The sequence below is a fragment of the Lissotriton helveticus genome, chromosome 3_1, assembly GCF_964261635.1.
Source record: "Lissotriton helveticus chromosome 3_1, aLisHel1.1, whole genome shotgun sequence".
Taxonomy (NCBI): domain Eukaryota; kingdom Metazoa; phylum Chordata; class Amphibia; order Caudata; family Salamandridae; genus Lissotriton; species Lissotriton helveticus.
This window is the reverse complement of record NC_136061.1, coordinates 1,932,399,626-1,932,418,878: the sequence shown is the minus strand read 5'-3', so window position 1 is coordinate 1,932,418,878 and position 19,253 is coordinate 1,932,399,626. Positions and strand designations below refer to the sequence as shown.

The following is a 19,253-nucleotide window of genomic DNA, read 5'->3' as shown; positions in this document are numbered from 1 at the left end:
CATGAATTTAAGGTACAGAGGCGGCATTCGAGTCTTGACTGGTAGAGGTCTTCTGGATCAATCATTTTTAGAGTGATTCATTTTTTTACATTGTTTTTATTAACAGTTTTGAACATACACAAACAAAATAGCCAGAGGCACATGAGCACCCACTCCCCAACCCACATACAGTATATTACAGATACATAAACACTATTTAGCGGGCCAGTCCCTTTCCTCCCGCCCACCCCCGTTGTTAGTAGACAGATCTTTCCACACATTTTAGAATGATTTTAAATAGTTTCTTTCTAGATTCTGCATAATTGTAACATTGTATCTAATCTGGTCTGGTAAAGGGGTTAGGGAGCTTTTGACTAATGGAGAAGGTATGACGGACCCCTGTGGGATGCCCCAAGGCTGGGTCTGAGGGGCTGATGTGAAAGCTGCTGGGCACACCAAGCTTGGTCTGTCTTCAATATAGGAAGCTTTCGTGTCCAGACCATTTTTACATAGCCCTCCATGATGGAGTCTTTGTAGTAGCTTTTGGTGGCAGATAGTGTCAAATACCACTGTTAGGTCCAAGATCAATAAGGTGGCTGTGTTAGAGAAGCTTGCACTGCTGCTCACCATGCTGTATTTGTGTTGTGTACTAGTGAAGCAAGTTTAAAAAAATCTCTTACTATATAAAAGTCAGCCTGTCTGGCATTGTCGTTGCTTATGTTTTTCAGGCCATTGGCACTCCCTTTTCCTCCTCCTTATTCACTCTCTTTGTGTTTTTGTTTTTTAGCGCGGGTTCCTTTGTTATTTAGCTTTCTTTCACTGTGGGGACTCATCTTGTGGTTCGAGTTTCGCTGACTTTGCTAATCCAGTGCTATCTGCCTTCTGTTTATTGCTGTTTGCTCGTGTCTGGATTGCAGACTTTATAGTTTATAGAGACCGAATCATCAGTGTGTGCTAAAACGGTGACTACCAGCTGGTTACAAACAGGAAAACACAAACTGTCAACACACAGAGTAGTCAATAAAATGCCTGAGTGTTCAGAAGCGCTGAAATCTGATCCTGTGCGAACACATTGTTAAACTGATCTAAGGTCCTCACCTCCTAAAGCGAATAGAAAGATCACAGGACACTGCCTCTCGAATGCAAGCCTGGCATGTCCTGATCTGCACCAGCCCTGCACCACCTATCAGTGGCAGGTGGTGGTGGGTAACGGGAAGGCATCACCTGCCCCTCCCCCCCATTGCTCACCTTCACCCAATAGTTCACACATAGGCTAGACCTATTGTCTTTGCCAGTGCTTATACTTTTCTACCTCCCAGCCTACCTGTACCGTAATAGCTGCCCCTGTTATTTTTGCCCCACCTTTACCCTTCCTCAAGAACCTATCCACATATATTTTTTAACCTTTACCCTTATATATATATATATATATATATATATATATATTCACACATCAAAGGAGCCCTTTAGAGGAAAGCCACAGGTACGTGATATCCGTGATTCTTTTATTCAAAGCAGCATGCAGGAAAACAGGAAATGAAAACTTCCGTCACAATTTAAAAGTCCAAACCAGACGCGTTTCAGGAACATAAGTTCTCTTCCTCAGTGGCATGACTTGCTGCGTACATCGGTTTCCAAGTTTTGCACTAATTGTTATAAGTACCTGCCCCAGTGGGCGTGGCCAGTCCTCTGGCCCTCTGGTACTCGTAGTGTCAGTGGAAGTATTACTCAAGTGAGTTGGTCCGACGTGCAGCTGTGTTGATAGTTTTACCCTCGTGGGTTGAAGGAGGCACATTGCTCGTTTTCTGCGTCTCGTAGCTGCATTGTCCACAACACCGCCTCCCGTGCATAAGATGACGTTATGTAACACCATCCCGGGCCCGCTATTGGCGCGGTGAGCTCTCCTCGCGACCGGACAACAGCCGCTTCATATTCACACATCAAAGGAGCCCTTTAGAGGAAAGCCACAGGTACGTGATATCCGTGATTCTTTTATTCAAAGCAGCATGCAGGAAAACAGGAAATGAAAACTTCCGTCACAATTTAAAAGTCCAAACCAGACGCGTTTCAGGAACATAAGTTCCCTTCCTCAGTGGCATGACTTGCTGCGTACATCGGTTTCCAAGTTTTGCACTAATTGTTATAAGTACCTGCCCCAGTGGGCGTGGCCAGTCCTCTGGCCCTCTGGTACTCGTAGTGTCAGTGGAAGTATTACTCAAGTGAGTTGGTCCGACGTGCAGCTGTGTTGATAGTTTTACCCTCGTGGGTTGAAGGAGGCACATTGCTCATTTTCTGCGTCTCGTAGCTGCATTGTCCACAACACCGCCTCCCGTGCATAAGATGACGTTATGTAACACCATCCCGGGCCCGCTATTGGCGCGGTGAGCTCTCCTCGCGACCGGACAACAGCCGCTTCATATTCACACATCAAAGGAGCCCTTTAGAGGAAAGCCACAGGTACGTGATATCCGTGATTCTTTTATTCAAAGCAGCATGCAGGAAAACAGGAAATGAAAACTTCCGTCACAATTTAAAAGTCCAAACCAGACGCGTTTCAGGAACATAAGTTCCCTTCCTCAGTGGCATGACTTGCTGCGTACATCGGTTTCCAAGTTTTGCACTAATTGTTATAAGTACCTGCCCCAGTGGGCGTGGCCAGTCCTCTGGCCCTCTGGTACTCGTAGTGTCAGTGGAAGTATTACTCAAGTGAGTTGGTCCGACGTGCAGCTGTGTTGATAGTTTTACCCTCGTGGGTTGAAGGAGGCACATTGCTCGTTTTCTGCGTCTCGTAGCTGCATTGTCCACAACACCGCCTCCCGTGCATAAGATGACGTTATGTAACACCATCCCGGGCCCGCTATTGGCGCGGTGAGCTCTCCTCGTGACCGGACAACAGCCGCTTCATATTCACACATCAAAGGAGCCCTTTAGAGGAAAGCCACAGGTACGTGATATCCGTGATTCTTTTATTCAAAGCAGCATGCAGGAAAACAGGAAATGAAAACTTCCGTCACAATTTAAAAGTCCAAACCAGACGCGTTTCAGGAACATAAGTTCCCTTCCTCAGTGGCATGACTTGCTGCGTACATCGGTTTCCAAGTTTTGCACTAATTGTTATAAGTACCTGCCCCAGTGGGCGTGGCCAGTCCTCTGGCCCTCTGGTACTCGTAGTGTCAGTGGAAGTATTACTCAAGTGAGTTGGTCCGACGTGCAGCTGTGTTGATAGTTTTACCCTCGTGGGTTGAAGGAGGCACATTGCTCGTTTTCTGCGTCTCGTAGCTGCATTGTCCACAACACCGCCTCCCGTGCATAAGATGACGTTATGTAACACCATCCCGGGCCCGCTATTGGCGCGGTGAGCTCTCCTCGCGACCGGACAACAGCCGCTTCATATTCACACATCAAAGGAGCCCTTTAGAGGAAAGCCACAGGTACGTGATATCCGTGATTCTTTTATTCAAAGCAGCATGCAGGAAAACAGGAAATGAAAACTTCTGTCACAATTTAAAAGTCCAAACCAGACGCGTTTCAGGAACATAAGTTCCCTTCCTCAGTGGCATGACTTGCTGCGTACATCGGTTTCCAAGTTTTGCACTAATTGTTATAAGTACCTGCCCCAGTGGGCGTGGCCAGTCCTCTGGCCCTCTGGTACTCGTAGTGTCAGTGGAAGTATTACTCAAGTGAGTTGGTCCGACGTGCAGCTGTGTTGATAGTTTTACCCTCGTGGGTTGAAGGAGGCACATTGCTCGTTTTCTGCGTCTCATAGCTGCATTGTCCACAACACCGCCTCCCGTGCATAAGATGACGTTATGTAACACCATCCCGGGCCCGCTATTGGCGCGGTGAGCTCTCCTCGCGACCGGACAACAGCCGCTTCATATTCACACATCAAAGGAGCCCTTTAGAGGAAAGCCACAGGTACGTGATATCCGTGATTCTTTTATTCAAAGCAGCATGCAGGAAAACAGGAAATGAAAACTTCCGTCACAATTTAAAAGTCCAAACCAGACGCGTTTCAGGAACATAAGTTCCCTTCCTCAGTGGCATGACTTGCTGCGTACATCGGTTTCCAAGTTTTGCACTAATTGTTATAAGTACCTGCCCCAGAGGACTGGCCACGCCCACTGGGGCAGGTACTTATAACAATTAGTGCAAAACTTGGAAACCGATGTACGCAGCAAGTCATGCCACTGAGGAAGGGAACTTATGTTCCTGAAACGCGTCTGGTTTGGACTTTTAAATTGTGACGGAAGTTTTCATTTCCTGTTTTCCTGCATGCTGCTTTGAATAAAAGAATCACGGATATCACGTACCTGTGGCTTTCCTCTAAAGGGCTCCTTTGATGTGTGAATATGAAGCGGCTGTTGTCCGGTCGCGAGGAGAGCTCACCGCGCCAATAGCGGGCCCGGGATGGTGTTACATAACGTCATCTTATGCACGGGAGGCGGTGTTGTGGACAATGCAGCTACGAGACGCAGAAAACGAGCAATGTGCCTCCTTCAACCCACGAGGGTAAAACTATCAACACAGCTGCACGTCGGACCAACTCACTTGAGTAATACTTCCACTGACACTACGAGTACCAGAGAGCCAGAGGACTGGCCACGCCCACTGGGGCAGGTACTTATAACAATTAGTGCAAAACTTGGAAACCGATGTACGCAGCAAGTCATGCCACTGAGGAAGGGAACTTATGTTCCTGAAACGCGTCTGGTTTGGACTTTTAAATTGTGACGGAAGTTTTCATTTCCTGTTTTCCTGCATGCTGCTTTGAATAAAAGAATCACGGATATCACGTACCTGTGGCTTTCCTCTAAAGGGCTCCTTTGATGTGTGAATATGAAGCGGCTGTTGTCCGGTCGCGAGGAGAGCTCACCGCGCCAATAGCGGGCCCGGGATGGTGTTACATAACGTCATCTTATGCACGGGAGGCGGTGTTGTGGACAATGCAGCTACGAGACGCAGAAAACGAGCAATGTGCCTCCTTCAACCCACGAGGGTAAAACTATCAACACAGCTGCACGTCGGACCAACTCACTTGAGTAATACTTCCACTGACACTACGAGTACCAGAGGGCCAGAGGACTGGCCACGCCCACTGGGGCAGGTACTTATAACAATTAGTGCAAAACTTGGAAACCGATGTACGCAGCAAGTCATGCCACTGAGGAAGGGAACTTATGTTCCTGAAACGTGTCTGGTTTGGACTTTTAAATTGTGACGGAAGTTTTCATTTCCTGTTTTCCTGCATGCTGCTTTGAATAAAAGAATCACGGATATCACGTACCTGTGGCTTTCCTCTAAAGGGCTCCTTTGATGTGTGAATATGAAGCGGCTGTTGTCCGGTCGCGAGGAGAGCTCACCGCGCCAATAGCGGGCCCGGGATGGTGTTACATAACGTCATCTTATGCACGGGAGGCGGTGTTGTGGACAATGCAGCTACGAGACGCAGAAAACGAGCCATGTGCCTCCTTCAACCCACGAGGGTAAAACTATCAACACAGCTGCACGTCGGACCAACTCACTTGAGTAATACTTCCACTGACACTACGAGTACCAGAGAGCCAGAGGACTGGCCACGCCCACTGGGGCAGGTACTTATAACAATTAGTGCAAAACTTGGAAACCGATGTACGCAGCAAGTCATGCCACTGAGGAAGGGAACTTATGTTCCTGAAACGCGTCTGGTTTGGACTTTTAAATTGTGACGGAAGTTTTCATTTCCTGTTTTCCTGCATGCTGCTTTGAATAAAAGAATCACGGATATCACGTACCTGTGGCTTTCCTCTAAAGGGCTCCTTTGATGTGTGAATATATATATATATATATATATATATATATATATATATATATATATATATATCCTGGTACAGTTACCCCAACCAGTCACATAGTACTTTCCTACACGCTATTTAGGATACAGTGAAACCAATTAAAGCTGGGCAGGAGTGATTAGATCAGCAGTGGGACGGGCTGGATAATTCTGGACTGCTCTAGTTTCCCCGTTGTCCGTGCCGGAGTCTTGAGCTATTCTAAGCGCAAGGACCAAGGCGATTCTTTACGAGGGGCATCATAGGGAGGCTCAACAGATCAGTTTTCACTTGGGGTTCAAATGGCAGATTTCAGCCTTAAATGACTCCTAGAGTGCAGAACTTCTGAGCTGCCGAGGCTGTGTTCATGGGTTTTGTGGCCAATAAAAGGACATGAGTGGTGAACACAGAGCTTACAAACAAAAAATAATTTGTGACAAAGACAGTTCTGGTGCAACCAAGACTGGATGTGACAATTATACAATGTGCCGGGTCCAGCATGGATGCTGATCCCAAGGAGTGGTGTTTCTCACTTACCATCCTCACAAGCGGCATGCCTTGTATGGCCATGGGTCTCCCATTGTACATCAGGAGGTGGCACATTCTCCGATGAGCATGGAAGTTGTGGAACTCTCTGCTCTCAGTTCACATTCATCTTGTTGCCACTGACTCTTCCAGATCGATGTTTTCCCTTGTTTCACTTTACATTTTGCACTTAGCCTCAGACTGAATAAAAAACTAATATAAAATGTCACTGAGCAGACTTTTTTTGTCATGATTGGTCAATGACGCACAGTCAATTGTGGAAATCAAGAGACTCCTTGCCAGGTCATTGCTTCCGAAAGATCAGTCGGGCTGAAGTAAAGCCACTCACTTAAAAGACAAGTCCGTCTTTACAGAAACGTGTGGTGTGAGCGAAGCCCGTCACATTGTGGGAAACCTGGGGTAGAGTGCAGTATCCTGAATCCTCTTGGCTAGTCCACCACTGTGATTGGCACAGGGAAGCTCACACACTCTGGTGATGACAGAGCATGGAGGAACAGTGTCCGGTAGCTTATTTCCAGTTGGCATTGGCCAGGCTGTAGATGTAAGGGGTCAAACTGTCATAGGTGCAACCAGGGTGGGCTTGGCTTTCCAGAGCTACACTGTCAGGACCGGCTTGAGCGCTGGTGGCGCCCGCTGCGACAATGATTGTTGGCGCCCCCCAATGACCTCCTCTGCCATGGATTCCCTCCCTACCACCCTTAACAGTGCCCCTCAAGTCTCCATAACCACTGACTCGCACATGCATTTCTTTTGTTTTTTTTAGCGCCACTCATACCAGCGTAGGATGTCAGAGCACTTTACATCACACACACATTACACAGAGACAATCAATCATACGTGTGTAAATCAGTGTATAGGAAATGTTACAAAAGACAGAGGACTACAAGGTGCAGGAGTCACATGTCATCCATACTGGTAGACAGTATAGTGTAAGACTGCTTGGTCTGGAGAAGAACAAACTCAAGATTTAAAACGTAACACCATGGTTGGGGGTTGTCTTTTCTAATAAGAATTGATTTCTACCCAAACTAACCCTTTTTGGATAAATAAAGACTAGGTAAGAAAGCATTTCGCTCTCACCTATACCTTGCAGTCTGCGTGCAGCTTTTTGATGTTAATAGGTCACTATTCTATATCAGGATTTTAACTTATAAGCTACAAGAAACAAAAGGATCTCTGTGGCAAAAGCAGCAACCCACTAAACTGTTTACATTATATGCACTTCTGTGGTTGGCATGGTACACGTTCTTTGCAGCATAAACCCTCTGCAGAACTTTATGATGAGTCAAAATTTCACTAGACAAAACTCATCTCTCTCAGCAGGTACATTAATCACCAGCTTTATCTTGACATGTTTATTGTTGCCTAGAAATTGCTGGAGGCTGAGAAGCTAACTCTGGGCCAGTTCCCCGCTGCAGTTGGCAAAGGCATGTGTCAAGTGATGACATTTCATAGCTGACCATCTCAAGCCACAATGCTTCGGTGACGTCACGTGCTTCAGATGAACGTTTCAATTCACGTCCTCCGCTCGATGTGTTTTTTTGCAGTCACTTCCCACGAAGTTCCTGACCTTTCCACTGTACACAGGAAGTCCACGAACCTCAAACTTCCGGAATACTGGCCTGAGATGTCCCAGTCGACCTCTGGGAATTCTTCCGCGTCTTTCCTGTGATGGCTGGTTTGTGGCTAAGCCCCCAGTATCTTCCCTCTGTCTCACGCTCAGCACGCCCCTTTCGTCCACAGTGATTCGGTTCTTCATTACTTCTTGGTTGTGATTTGTTTGTAGCATCAGTCTCAAGGGGGACAAATCACTGAGAGGGAGAGGGGCAGGGCGGAAGGGAGGAAGGGAGAAAGCGTCATAACAGGGGCTGCTGCAGAGGCGCGCGCGCTCTACTCTATACTCTATGCTTCTTAGCCGAATTAGATAACCACTTTGTTTATTAAGCACTCACGGAACACTAAGGTGCTTCTAGGCACACTGCGAATGTAGCGAACCTGTTGCTGGGGAAAGGTTCCAGGGGACAGGAGTTGGAGGCTGACATTCTGCACAGAAGTGGATTGTCCTCACATTGGCTGTTCATGAGGCCCAAGCCTGCTGTGTGGGCGAGGAGGTAGAGTGACAACACTCTGGCCTGGGTAGAGTGCTTACTTCTGTATACTTATTATTCATTAATAGTTTACGTGTTTCTAAACCTTATAACCAATAGTAAAATACACTGTCATGAAATGAACAAAATGTCACCTTTTGTGAATTAAAAATATCCCAGAATTTAGCCATTGAAAATATTTTTACTTCCTTCACATGAGAATTCAGTAATCTCTAGCAAGATAATAGTTATAGTTGTTTTTCAAATTGTATAAAGAATTTAGCCAGAGAATTACCAAGCATAGGCATGCCAGTAATATGCGTAACATTGTTTACATTTAGCTTGACAAACAGTAGTGACGAAGTCACTTGTAGCGTTTCATGCCACCAAATCATTCAAATGGCCAAATCGGATCCGGAGATATAATAATATTTTTTGTTGACGAAAAAGAGGCCTCGTGGTTATGCTGGGAACTTCCTTGAATACCTTGGTTCATGTATGGACTGTATACTCCTTCCTCTCAATCCATTCTCATCTGCAAATCATGCACATATTTTTAAGTAGCTCTTCATTCTGTTCTTTAGTACATTTCAGTGCTTTAAATCAGTGTCTGCAGATTGCCAAGTAAGCGTCATCATAATTACTTGATGGAGTTGTTCCACAAAACCTTTACCCAATAGCACAGACTCCGGTGCCCCGGAAGTATTAAAAATACAAACTAGGTGTCACATAAGTGAGTGTAACCGCGCTGTAATTAGACCAAATTCAACCCCAAAAGGCTCAACTTGGATTACTTTGTGCAGCTGGAAATATCTGGGTAGAATCATGATGTTGAGGGAGTCTATTGATAATATTGTGTGGGGTAACTTGGGAGATCCCACATAAGAATCATGATGTCAAGGAAGTCTATTGAGAGTCTTTCATGGGGTAACCAGAGAGATCCCACGTAAGTTAAATAATGCGAGGATCTTTGTTTTCAACTCAAAATACGGAGAGTGCGGAAAAAGAGGACTACTGTCTCAGCATTGCCAAAGAACCCACACTGAAGTCCTAAAAAACATTAAATACCGAATAGTCTAATACTCGGATCATAAGTATGATCCAAGATGCGAAGCATTAGAATATCGAATATGCATGGTCTTCTGGAGTGTTTGGGGATTCGTAGCTGGTTGTACAGGGAGGGAGTGGAAGCCATGTTGCTTTGCCTCCCTGTTCTATCTATCCAATCCAAGTTCACTTTCAAATGATGCTTTTACATGGTATTTCTCTGGAGGACTATCAAGAATTTTTCATTACCTTTTGCCTTCTGTATGCTGATTTGTTTTCTGGATTATGCACAAATTTACAATAGTTTAAGATACTGCTCTTTTCTTTTACAGAAAGCCATCATGAGAGTTATCCAGAGTCCGATATTGTGCATCCTGTAAAGGTAGATAGCAGCGGATCCTTTCTGACCTACGATCTCGCCTATCGGGGCATCTCAAAACGGAATCTGGGCCTCCAAGATGGAGCCTCTCCTCACCTCTACTATGGGTTCAACTATGGGGGGCAGGAAGTGCGGCTCAACCTCAGCGTGAATCCCAATCTGTTGGCACCAGGATATGTCCGTGAAAGGCGGTACGGTGGAATTGCGCAGGCGCAAATTCAACATAAGGTAGTTAACACATGCCACCTGCTCGGAGAGATCCTGGCCCGCACAGGGGAGAGAGGACTTGCGGCTGTGAGCACCTGCGATGGGCTTGTAAGTACAAAAGCACATGTAGTCCCATGTATGGACCAGTATCATTCTGTCATCTCATGCACTGATCTCGTGGATTGGATTATATTGGTATTTGTAGTACGTGTTACCACTACTGGAGTGACTGCGTAGCACCATGGTGGCCTTGTCTGGTTTGTTGGGATCCTGAGCTTTCATGCCTGGTGATCTTGTCCATCTGGGCTCATGCCAGAGTTTGGGTGCCTGATTAATTGATCTGATTTAGTGCAAGTTTGAACTAACATGCATAGTTGGTTGGGTGGATGGTTGTAATGTTGACTGTGAGAAGTATTAGTGTTGTGCGTCGGATCTTCTGAGGTGCTCCAAACATGTTACCGTGACTTGATGCTGTACAGATGCAAACTTGTATCTTGAAATGAGTCAAAGGATAAAGTAGCATTTTTAAGTGACTAAGAACATACCTGTGTTGTCCCCGTCCTTTGGTATGATGCAACATTGTTCTGACCTCATCCGATTTGGTGTGAGCAAGCTCGGGAGTTTACTTGTATAGTCTGATTTGGTGCAGTGCTCCAGTACTCAAATTGTTTGGCAACCTCCAATCTATTAGCCACTGAATGCCCTTGAACATGTATTTCTTTGTGCCATAGTTCACCATTTGACATTTAGCGGCCATTGCTTAACACTTGGGGACAAATTTAATAGATTCTTATGGAGCGCAGTTCAGCAGCCGCAAATGATGCGCTGTGCTGGGTGAGAATGAGAGAGCAGGAGAGCGACTTATTTTCTGAAATATGGCACTCTTCTCCCCTCTTCCTAACGCCGGCACAGAAATGTGCGGCTGTGCATCACTGACATACCCTTGCACCATAGTGCAATGTTGTGTCCATAAGTCTAGCTTAGGTTTTGCACTAGAAGGATTCCCTTCCAGTTCAAAATAAGATACTTAGACTAACTTGAAACCTTTTCCCACTTTATTTGTGTGCTGTACAATGCAGCACACATAAAAAGTCAGAAAAGAAAGGAGAAATGAAAGCATTTCTCCTTCATAGCATCTATTTTAAATGGGCGCTATTTTCTCATGCTAAACCCTGTTTACTTTTTTAAGTAAATAGGCTTAGCATCAGAAACCTTGGGTGGTTGCATGGGAACGCCCATGCACAACCGTTGGTACACCCGCTTGGCCCTAAGTAATGCAAAGCAGCTTTATGCATTGCTTTGCGTTACTTTCAAATTATTTTCCAGTGTAAATGCTGTAAAGTAAATAGGTGAAAAAGATTTCATGTCGGTTTACATCACTTTTATGAAACAAACACGGCGTTAAATCTTAGTAAAGAGACCCCTACGTGTGTAACATGCTACTTTTCTCCATTTCTTTTTACAAGTTGTGTACCACTAGAGCACTGCGCCTACACGTTTTTTGCAGATTTGTAGCACTCAAAGGGGTTTATTTACAAGCCCCCAGTGCCGCTGGTGCATCACTTTTAATATGGGAAAAGTGACGTATTGGCGGTGCAAGGGCAATGTAAATAAGCCCCAAAATCTCTATAAATGACTAGAAATATTCTACTTTGTACCTTTAAAAACATTCTACGTTCTTCAAAAAAGTACAGGTCTTGTATGTTGGTGGCAACATTTGTTTTTTTTTCCTGAAAATAATATTGAATACAGACCTTGAGGGTTGGCCCTCATGGTGTCCTGAAGAAAAGGTGTAGGGGACACCTTGAAAAATGTCGACAGGATATTAGGGACTGTGACCACATAACAGTTATTTTTCCTTTACCCACCCCCTTTTTAGGTCTCGCCTGTCGATGCGCATGCGCATCGAGCTTGCGAGCCTATTGCGGCTTAAACAACTTTTAACTGAGAAGCAAGGAATCGTGGCGATTCCTTGCAGTGCCCGTGACTTTTAAGCTCAATGCGCATGTGCATTGAGCTTAAAAGCGCGTGCACAGCCGCAATCGCCATCTGTTCCTCTCTCCCGCATTCCTCCGACACCTTTTGAAGTGAAGCTTAGCTTCACTTCAAAGGCCCGGCTTCTTAACACCCACATGCTGCTCTCCCCGCTCCGCCCCCTCCCCTGCCCGCCTTGTTTACGTAGGCCATGCATCTTAGAAAGGATTTCTAGTTACACTTTTTTTGGTCATTCCCTTTAGAGAACACACCTCAACTTTCACGAAAGTTACAGCACATTAACAATGAGAGCTGCATTAGTGAGCGCAGGACCCATGATCTTCAAATTGCACACAGTTCACCACTTACCCCCTACCCCCCAGCAATGCCAACACTGACGCCGTGCTCGGTGTTTCTCTTGTTATTGCATTGGTTTGAGTAAGCTGATTGTTTTGTAAAGCTCTCTGGCGCCCTGTTCGCGCAATGGAAAATCACAAAGATAAATGCATACCCTGCTCCCCCCTACCCCCCCTCCACCCTAGCAGGTTCTCTTCGTGCACTTACTCCTATTTATAGCCCTGAGACAGAATGATGTTGCCATCTTGTTATTTTTTGGGTGTGCAATTTACAGCAGTATATTAAATAACGCACGTCCATTCGGACCGGCGAATTTTCACCCAGTAAGCTGCTCGCGATAGTCCGAACGCTCACAGGAGGCTCGCGGATCCAGAGAAAGTGAATGTACAATTTGTCCCACAACAATATTTTGGCCTGCTCTAAATAACAGGCACTTTCCGCTTCTCGTGATGTAGTTTCCAGCTACACTATATGCTTTCCTGAGATCCAAATCTTAGATTATATTTTCTCACGGATGGAGAGCCTGTGTTGAAAAAAATATGCTACCGCGCCATTATAACCAGCGAATCCTCCAAGATTAAAAGTTTCAAAAGCCAACGGGCCATGATTTTGCATCGACCACGTGGAGGTGATAAACGTTTTCTTGCAGACAAACCAAAAAAAAAAAAATCATGCCCGTTATATATTACACACGACTTCAAGGTCACATAACAAATCGGTTACCATAAAGTCTACAAACACGCTAGGACTGTTCACGTTGCCTGCAAGACACGGCTTCACATACTCGACGTAGTAGATAGATACATTAACATGTATGAAGGTTGTCTAAGCGTGTGAGTGTGCTTGCAGGAAAATAAACATGAATGTAAACATGTATGTACACATATATAAATATATACACAGACACATGCATGCAACCCTAAATTGCATCAATGGGTATGCACGTTAAAAGTCGTGTGAAAAACAGATGTGTAAAGCAATGCATTTCGAAAATTAACTTTTTTATTCTATGTATTTTGCGACTCGTCCCATTTTAAATATTGGATTTTCAAGAAAACTACAGTTTTTCAAATGATAACTGCGTTCAAGAAGAATGAAACCATGCGTATCAGTTTTTGAACAGCTGTGTGGCACATACTTTAAAGTTTTTTTTCGGTCCCGGTTTCTTTCTAGCTTGTGAAAACAGAAAGCTCTCTGCAGAACAAGACACACGATCAACCCCCACAATGTTTGTTGCATTACAATTCGGCCTGGAATAAGACGTGAGTGGTCGGGCCATTACGCGGTTGGCCCGGGCTTTTGATTACAAGTGTGAAAGCACAGATGAACAACGTTTCAGCAGCTGGAAGTGTGTACACTGTGTGTGTGGCGAAGTGGCCTTTCATTTCAGAGCCAATTGGCGCTCCAAGGTCTGAGGGAGCTCTCTGGTTTGCCAGCTGATGCCCTCTTCCCGCCACACTCACCCTCACACACACTCACACCCCCTCACACTCACACACACTCACACACCCTCACTCCCCTCAAAAAATAACACCCCTCACAACAAGCTCACACTCACTACACCGGACAGCCGCACCCACTCACACCCCTCACACTCTCTCACCATCAACACCCCTCAGCCTCACACAGCCTTACCCTCATCCCCTCACCCTCACACACCCTCAATCACCCTCACACCATCACCCTCACACACCCTAACTCTCACCTTCAACAACTCACACACACTCACACTCCCTCGCTCACACTCACCCTCACACACACACACACCCCCTCACCCTCACACCCCATCACCCTCACACCCCCTCACTCACACTCACTCACACTCAGCCTCACACACCCTCACGCTCACACACCGTCACACACCCTCTGCCTAACAACACCTCTCACCCTCAATCACACTCACACACCGTCACACACCCGAAACCTCACACCCTCAACCCCTCACTCACCCTCACCCTCACTCACCCCCTCACCCTCACTCACCCTCAACCCCTCACCCTCAACCCCTCACCCTCACTCACCCTCACTCACCCTCACTCACCCTCAACCACTCACCCTCACTCACCCTCAACCCCTCACCCTCACTCACCCTCAACCCCTCACCCTCACTCACCCTCAACCCCTCACCCTCACTCACCCTCAACCCCTCACCCTCACTCACCCTCAACCCCTCACCCTCACTCACCCTCACCCACCCTCACCCACCCTCACCCTCACTCACCCTCACCCACCCTCACCCTCACTCACCCTCAACCCCTCACCCTCACTCACCCTCACTCACCCTTACTCACCCTTACTCACCCTCACTCACCCTTACTCACCCTCACTCACCCTTACTCACCCTCACTCACCCTCACCCACCCTCACTGACCCTCAACCCCTCACCCACCCTCACTCACCCTCAACCCCTCACCCTCACTCACCCTCAACCCCTCACTCACCCTCACCCTCACTCACCCTCACCCACCCTCACCCTCACTCACCCTCAACCCCTCACCCTCACTCACTCACCCTCACTCACCCTCACTCACCCTTACTCACCCTTACTCACCCTCACTCACCCTCAACCCCTCACCCACCCTCACTCACCCTCAACCCCTCACCCTCACTCACCCTCAATCCCTCACTCACCTTCAATCGCTCACTCACCCTCAATCCCTCACTCACCCTCAATCCCTCACTCACCCTCAATCGCTCACTCACCCTCACCCTCACTCACCCTCACTCAGCGCAACCACAGCATCTTCACTAAATATATTTAATAAACTTTAAGCTATTGGCAATATAAAATAAAATCCATTTTATTTACGTATTAATTATTAATTTTTTTTTTAAGCCATTGATTTTTTTTATATCAATACATATAAGTCACATATAAGTCCCGTTAATACAAAACATGTTGCTTTACAAATGCTAGAGGTGTCACATTTACACAAATTATAACTATTGGCTTTGTAAAGACGAAAGCTATTAATTTAGCTATTTAGAAAAAACAACACATAAATAAAAAACAAAAAAATAAATAACACCTATAGCTCAAACTTTACTACTGCGAGACCTATTGCATTTCCAATGCTTGTTTAACATACCAACTAGAGGCAAGAATAAAATGTTGGCTTACTAGCTAGGTATTTTTAATTATCACTAATCACCACTCCACCACACACACTGCACTACACATAGCTTCACAAAAAGTGCTCCTACGTATCCCTCGCAAGTCGTAGCACTCCCCAAGCAGTAGATGCTTGGGATGGCCCAAATGATGAAGCATGTCACCTAAGGGCAACCATGGGTGAGTGAGGGGACTCAAGAAAATAATTTTCTTTTCCAAGACGGCACAGACCAAAATTTGGGCAGTCCTGATAAAACCTTCTCCATGGCTAGGTTCACACGATCCATTTTATGGATGTAGGTGTTACACTTTGTATTTCAGGAGGCAGAAGCTACCATTAGCCTCCCTCTCCCTCCTTTTTGATAAACGTCCTTTTGATTGAGACAGTTACTTCTGCCGAGCAACTAGACCCATATATGCCTCCTAAATAAATCCCTGGAGACCAATTGCTCTGCTTACTTTGTCAGGGTTCAGGCAAGCTCGGTTTGAGTCTGTGGTCTCCTCTGTCCAACATGGTAGAGACTGATGCTTGCCTACCTAGGTCTGCCATCAGTGAGGTCAGATGCTTCGGAGGGCAAGTGCAGGCTCATGATTGCTGCCAGTTTCCCACGTGGCATAAATTTTACCTTGTGCAATTTGATGAGGCCCTGAGTGCGCACTCAAGGTTACTTTGTCTTATTTGGTGCATGCTGGACCTTGTGTGGTATCTCCCACCTCTGTTTCCCCCGGCGGCTCCACGTGTAATGGAGCTGCTCGCGGTGACATCACTTCGAATGTCACCGCGACCAGCATTCTAGAGCGAGCGCCAGGGACTGTGTGAAGAGGCTCTTGGCAAGAGGCTGTGGCTGAGGTCGACAGGTTACAACTGAAGTTAAATAAACAAGTTTGGTATACTTCACGAATCGTCTTGTGTGTGTGTTTAAGCACAACCCCACAGGTGTCTGGGGGTATATCTCAATCCCAACAGCAACCCACAGATTTTAATACAGGAGATAATCTCATATAAAGATGATGTAGTGTCTGAGTTTAAAGAAGTATTCAGAGAAGGACTAGGATGCCTAAAGAATTACTGCCACAAAATCAAGTTGAAGGAAAACGCCAAGCCTGTCATAGCCAAGGTCAGGAAGCTTCCTATTGCCATCCAAGAAGAGGTGAAATCTGAACTGGAGAGACTATGCAAAGCAGGGGTCATCGAACCAGTGGAAGCGACGGAATGGTTGGCACCCATTGTGGCCGCTAAGAAAAAGGATGGGTCGGTCCGGCTCTGCATTGATCTGAGAGCGCTCAACAGAGAGGTCGTGGTTGATCGATTCCCCCTTCCGAACATCACCCAGATGATGAGCTTGCTTGAAGGGGCCAAGGTGTTCTCCACCCTCGACCTCACCTCTGCATACTTTCAGATCAAGCTGCATGAAGAGTCACAAGAACTCACGGCGTTTGTGACACCCATGGGCGCGTACAAGTTCAAAAGGATGCCTTTTGGATTGGTCTCGGCGGCCGCCGTGTTCCAGAGGCTCATGGGGAACATTTTGAAAGGCATCCCTGGCGTCGTATGCTATCAGGACGACGTACTGATATTCGCTAAAGACCACAAAGAGCATGATGAGACTTTGAGACAAGTGCTAGGAAGGTTCAGGTCACAAGGGCTAACTCTAAAAGAAGAAAAATGCGTTTTTGGCTGCGCAGAATTTGACTTTTTGGGACACAAAGTGACAGCTGAAGGAATATGGCCTAAAGCGGAGCTCCAGAACACTATTGTGAGTTTGATGCCCCCCACAAGCAAGGATGAAATCAAGTCATTCATGGGTATGTTGGAGTTCTATGGGAAATTTATACGGAACCTTGCAGGAAGGACGTACGCCATCAGGTTGCTATTGAAGAAAGAGTCAGAGTTCAACTGGAGTAAAGAGTGTCAAAGGGAGTTTGAAGATGTAAGAAAAGCACTGGCAGAAGCCCCCAGTTTGAAGTCCTACATACCCAATCGGGCGACAGTAGTCACCACCGATGCAAGTGCTAAAGGGCTGGGAGCGGTCCTCACACAAATAGGCAGTGGCGGAGAAGAAACCATTGCGTTCGCCTCTAGATCACTCCAGAAGTCTGAAAACAACTACTCAGTCATTGAAAAAGAGGCTCTGGCAGTTTCCTGGGCACTGGGCAAATTCAGAGACTTCCTGTGGGGCACACAATTCACACTGCGTACTGACCACACGCCGCTAGTCGAAGTCTTCAGCAAGAAGGGCCTAGATGCCATCTCCAGCAGGATCAGGCGATGGGTGGTCAGTCTTCAAGAATATACCTTCTGCGTCGAGTATGTCCCTGGTACGCGCAATTTTGCAGCGGACTGCTTGTCAAGACTCGTGAATGAAGAGGAAGAGAAGGAGGCGGATGTTGAAGCGGATGAACACCAGATGGAGAATGTCTGCGCTATCCAGAGGGCAATAGGAGAAGAAACATGGAAAAACGCTATGAAGGAAGATGAAATCTTGGAGAAGGTGTACAACAGAATAAAGAGCAGGTGGAAGCAAGAAGACAAAAAAGAGGAGAGTATGCGGCCGTACTGGATGGTCAAAGATGAGCTCTCCATGGTCGATGAATGCCTGTTCAGGGGAACAAGACTGGTACCGCCTGCGTCGGTGAGAGAAAGCCTAGTCGAAATAGCCCATGAAGGCCACATGGGTATCACCAAGACGAAGCAAAGGCTGAGAGAGAACTATTGGTGGCCAAGTATGGACATTGAAATTGAAAGGAAAATTAGGGACTGCATTCCGTGCTGCAACAGTGACAAAGTCTTGAAGCAAATGACACCACCGATGGTATGTAGGCCACCCCCGTCAGGACCCTGGGAGGAGGTGGCACTGGACATTGTGGGTCCATTGACAGGAGAAGTACGCACCCCGTACATTCTGGTGCTCATGGACATGTATTCTAGGTGGCCGGAAGTGAGACTAGTGAGCGAGGTCACGGCGAAAGTTGTCATTGAATTCATGCAAGAGTTATTTGTCAGAGAGGGGCTACCCAGCAGCCTACTCACAGACAATGGGGTGCAATTGTGTTCCAAAGAGATGGAAGACTTCCTGGAGGGAAGAGGTATCACACATAAACGGTGTGCCCTGTATCACCCTGAGACTAACGGCATGATCGAACGTTTCAATAAAACCCTCAAGGAAAGCATCCAACTCGCGAAAGCCAGTGGTTTGAGCTGGAAGGAAGAGATGTGGAGACGTGTGGAAGCATACAGGTTCACCCCGCATCAAACGAGGGGGGTCACTCCTTTCGAGTTGCTCAGGGCAAGGGTACCCAACACCAAGCTATCCCCAGGATGGATGGGGTGGCACAAGGGATGGTCGGATCACTCAAAAGAAACTAAAAGCCTAGAGAAACAAGAAGGAGCCATGAGGGAAAGGAAAGAAAGATACGACCGTCTCAAATCTACGCGGGAGGCTGAGTTCAAAGTAGGAGATAACATCAAGATCAGGACACCTACTGGTAGAGCAAGTTGGTCTGGATACAGTGGTCCAACCAAGATCACAAAACTGTTCAAGAACGCTGTGAAGACTCAGGAAGGGAAAATATGGAACCTGGTAAGAGTAGTGCGGTTTCACCCACCCGGGAAAGACTCCGATAGTGAGGGGGAGGAGAAAAGTGATGTGGGAGGTAACAATCGTCCCAATGCTAGGAAGCCGTTGCCGGTCTCACACCCAGGTGTTAGGTCTAGTAGGAGAGTGACCAGGCCCCCCAGACACTGGGATCAATAT

The 19,253-nt window shown here is 46.6% G+C and overlaps 1 protein-coding gene across 1 annotated transcript in view; it reads left to right on the top strand.

Annotated features, from left to right (window-relative positions):
• The window catches only part of ADAMTS7 (ADAM metallopeptidase with thrombospondin type 1 motif 7), a 625,092-nt gene that overhangs the window by 44,109 nt on the left and 561,730 nt on the right, over positions 1 to 19,253 (top strand). Inside the window, exon 2 of the mRNA XM_078682968.1 lies at positions 9,802 to 10,163. Coding sequence (XP_078539094.1) covers positions 9,802 to 10,163 — 362 coding nt within the window. The remainder of the gene's footprint in view (positions 1 to 9,801; positions 10,164 to 19,253) is intronic.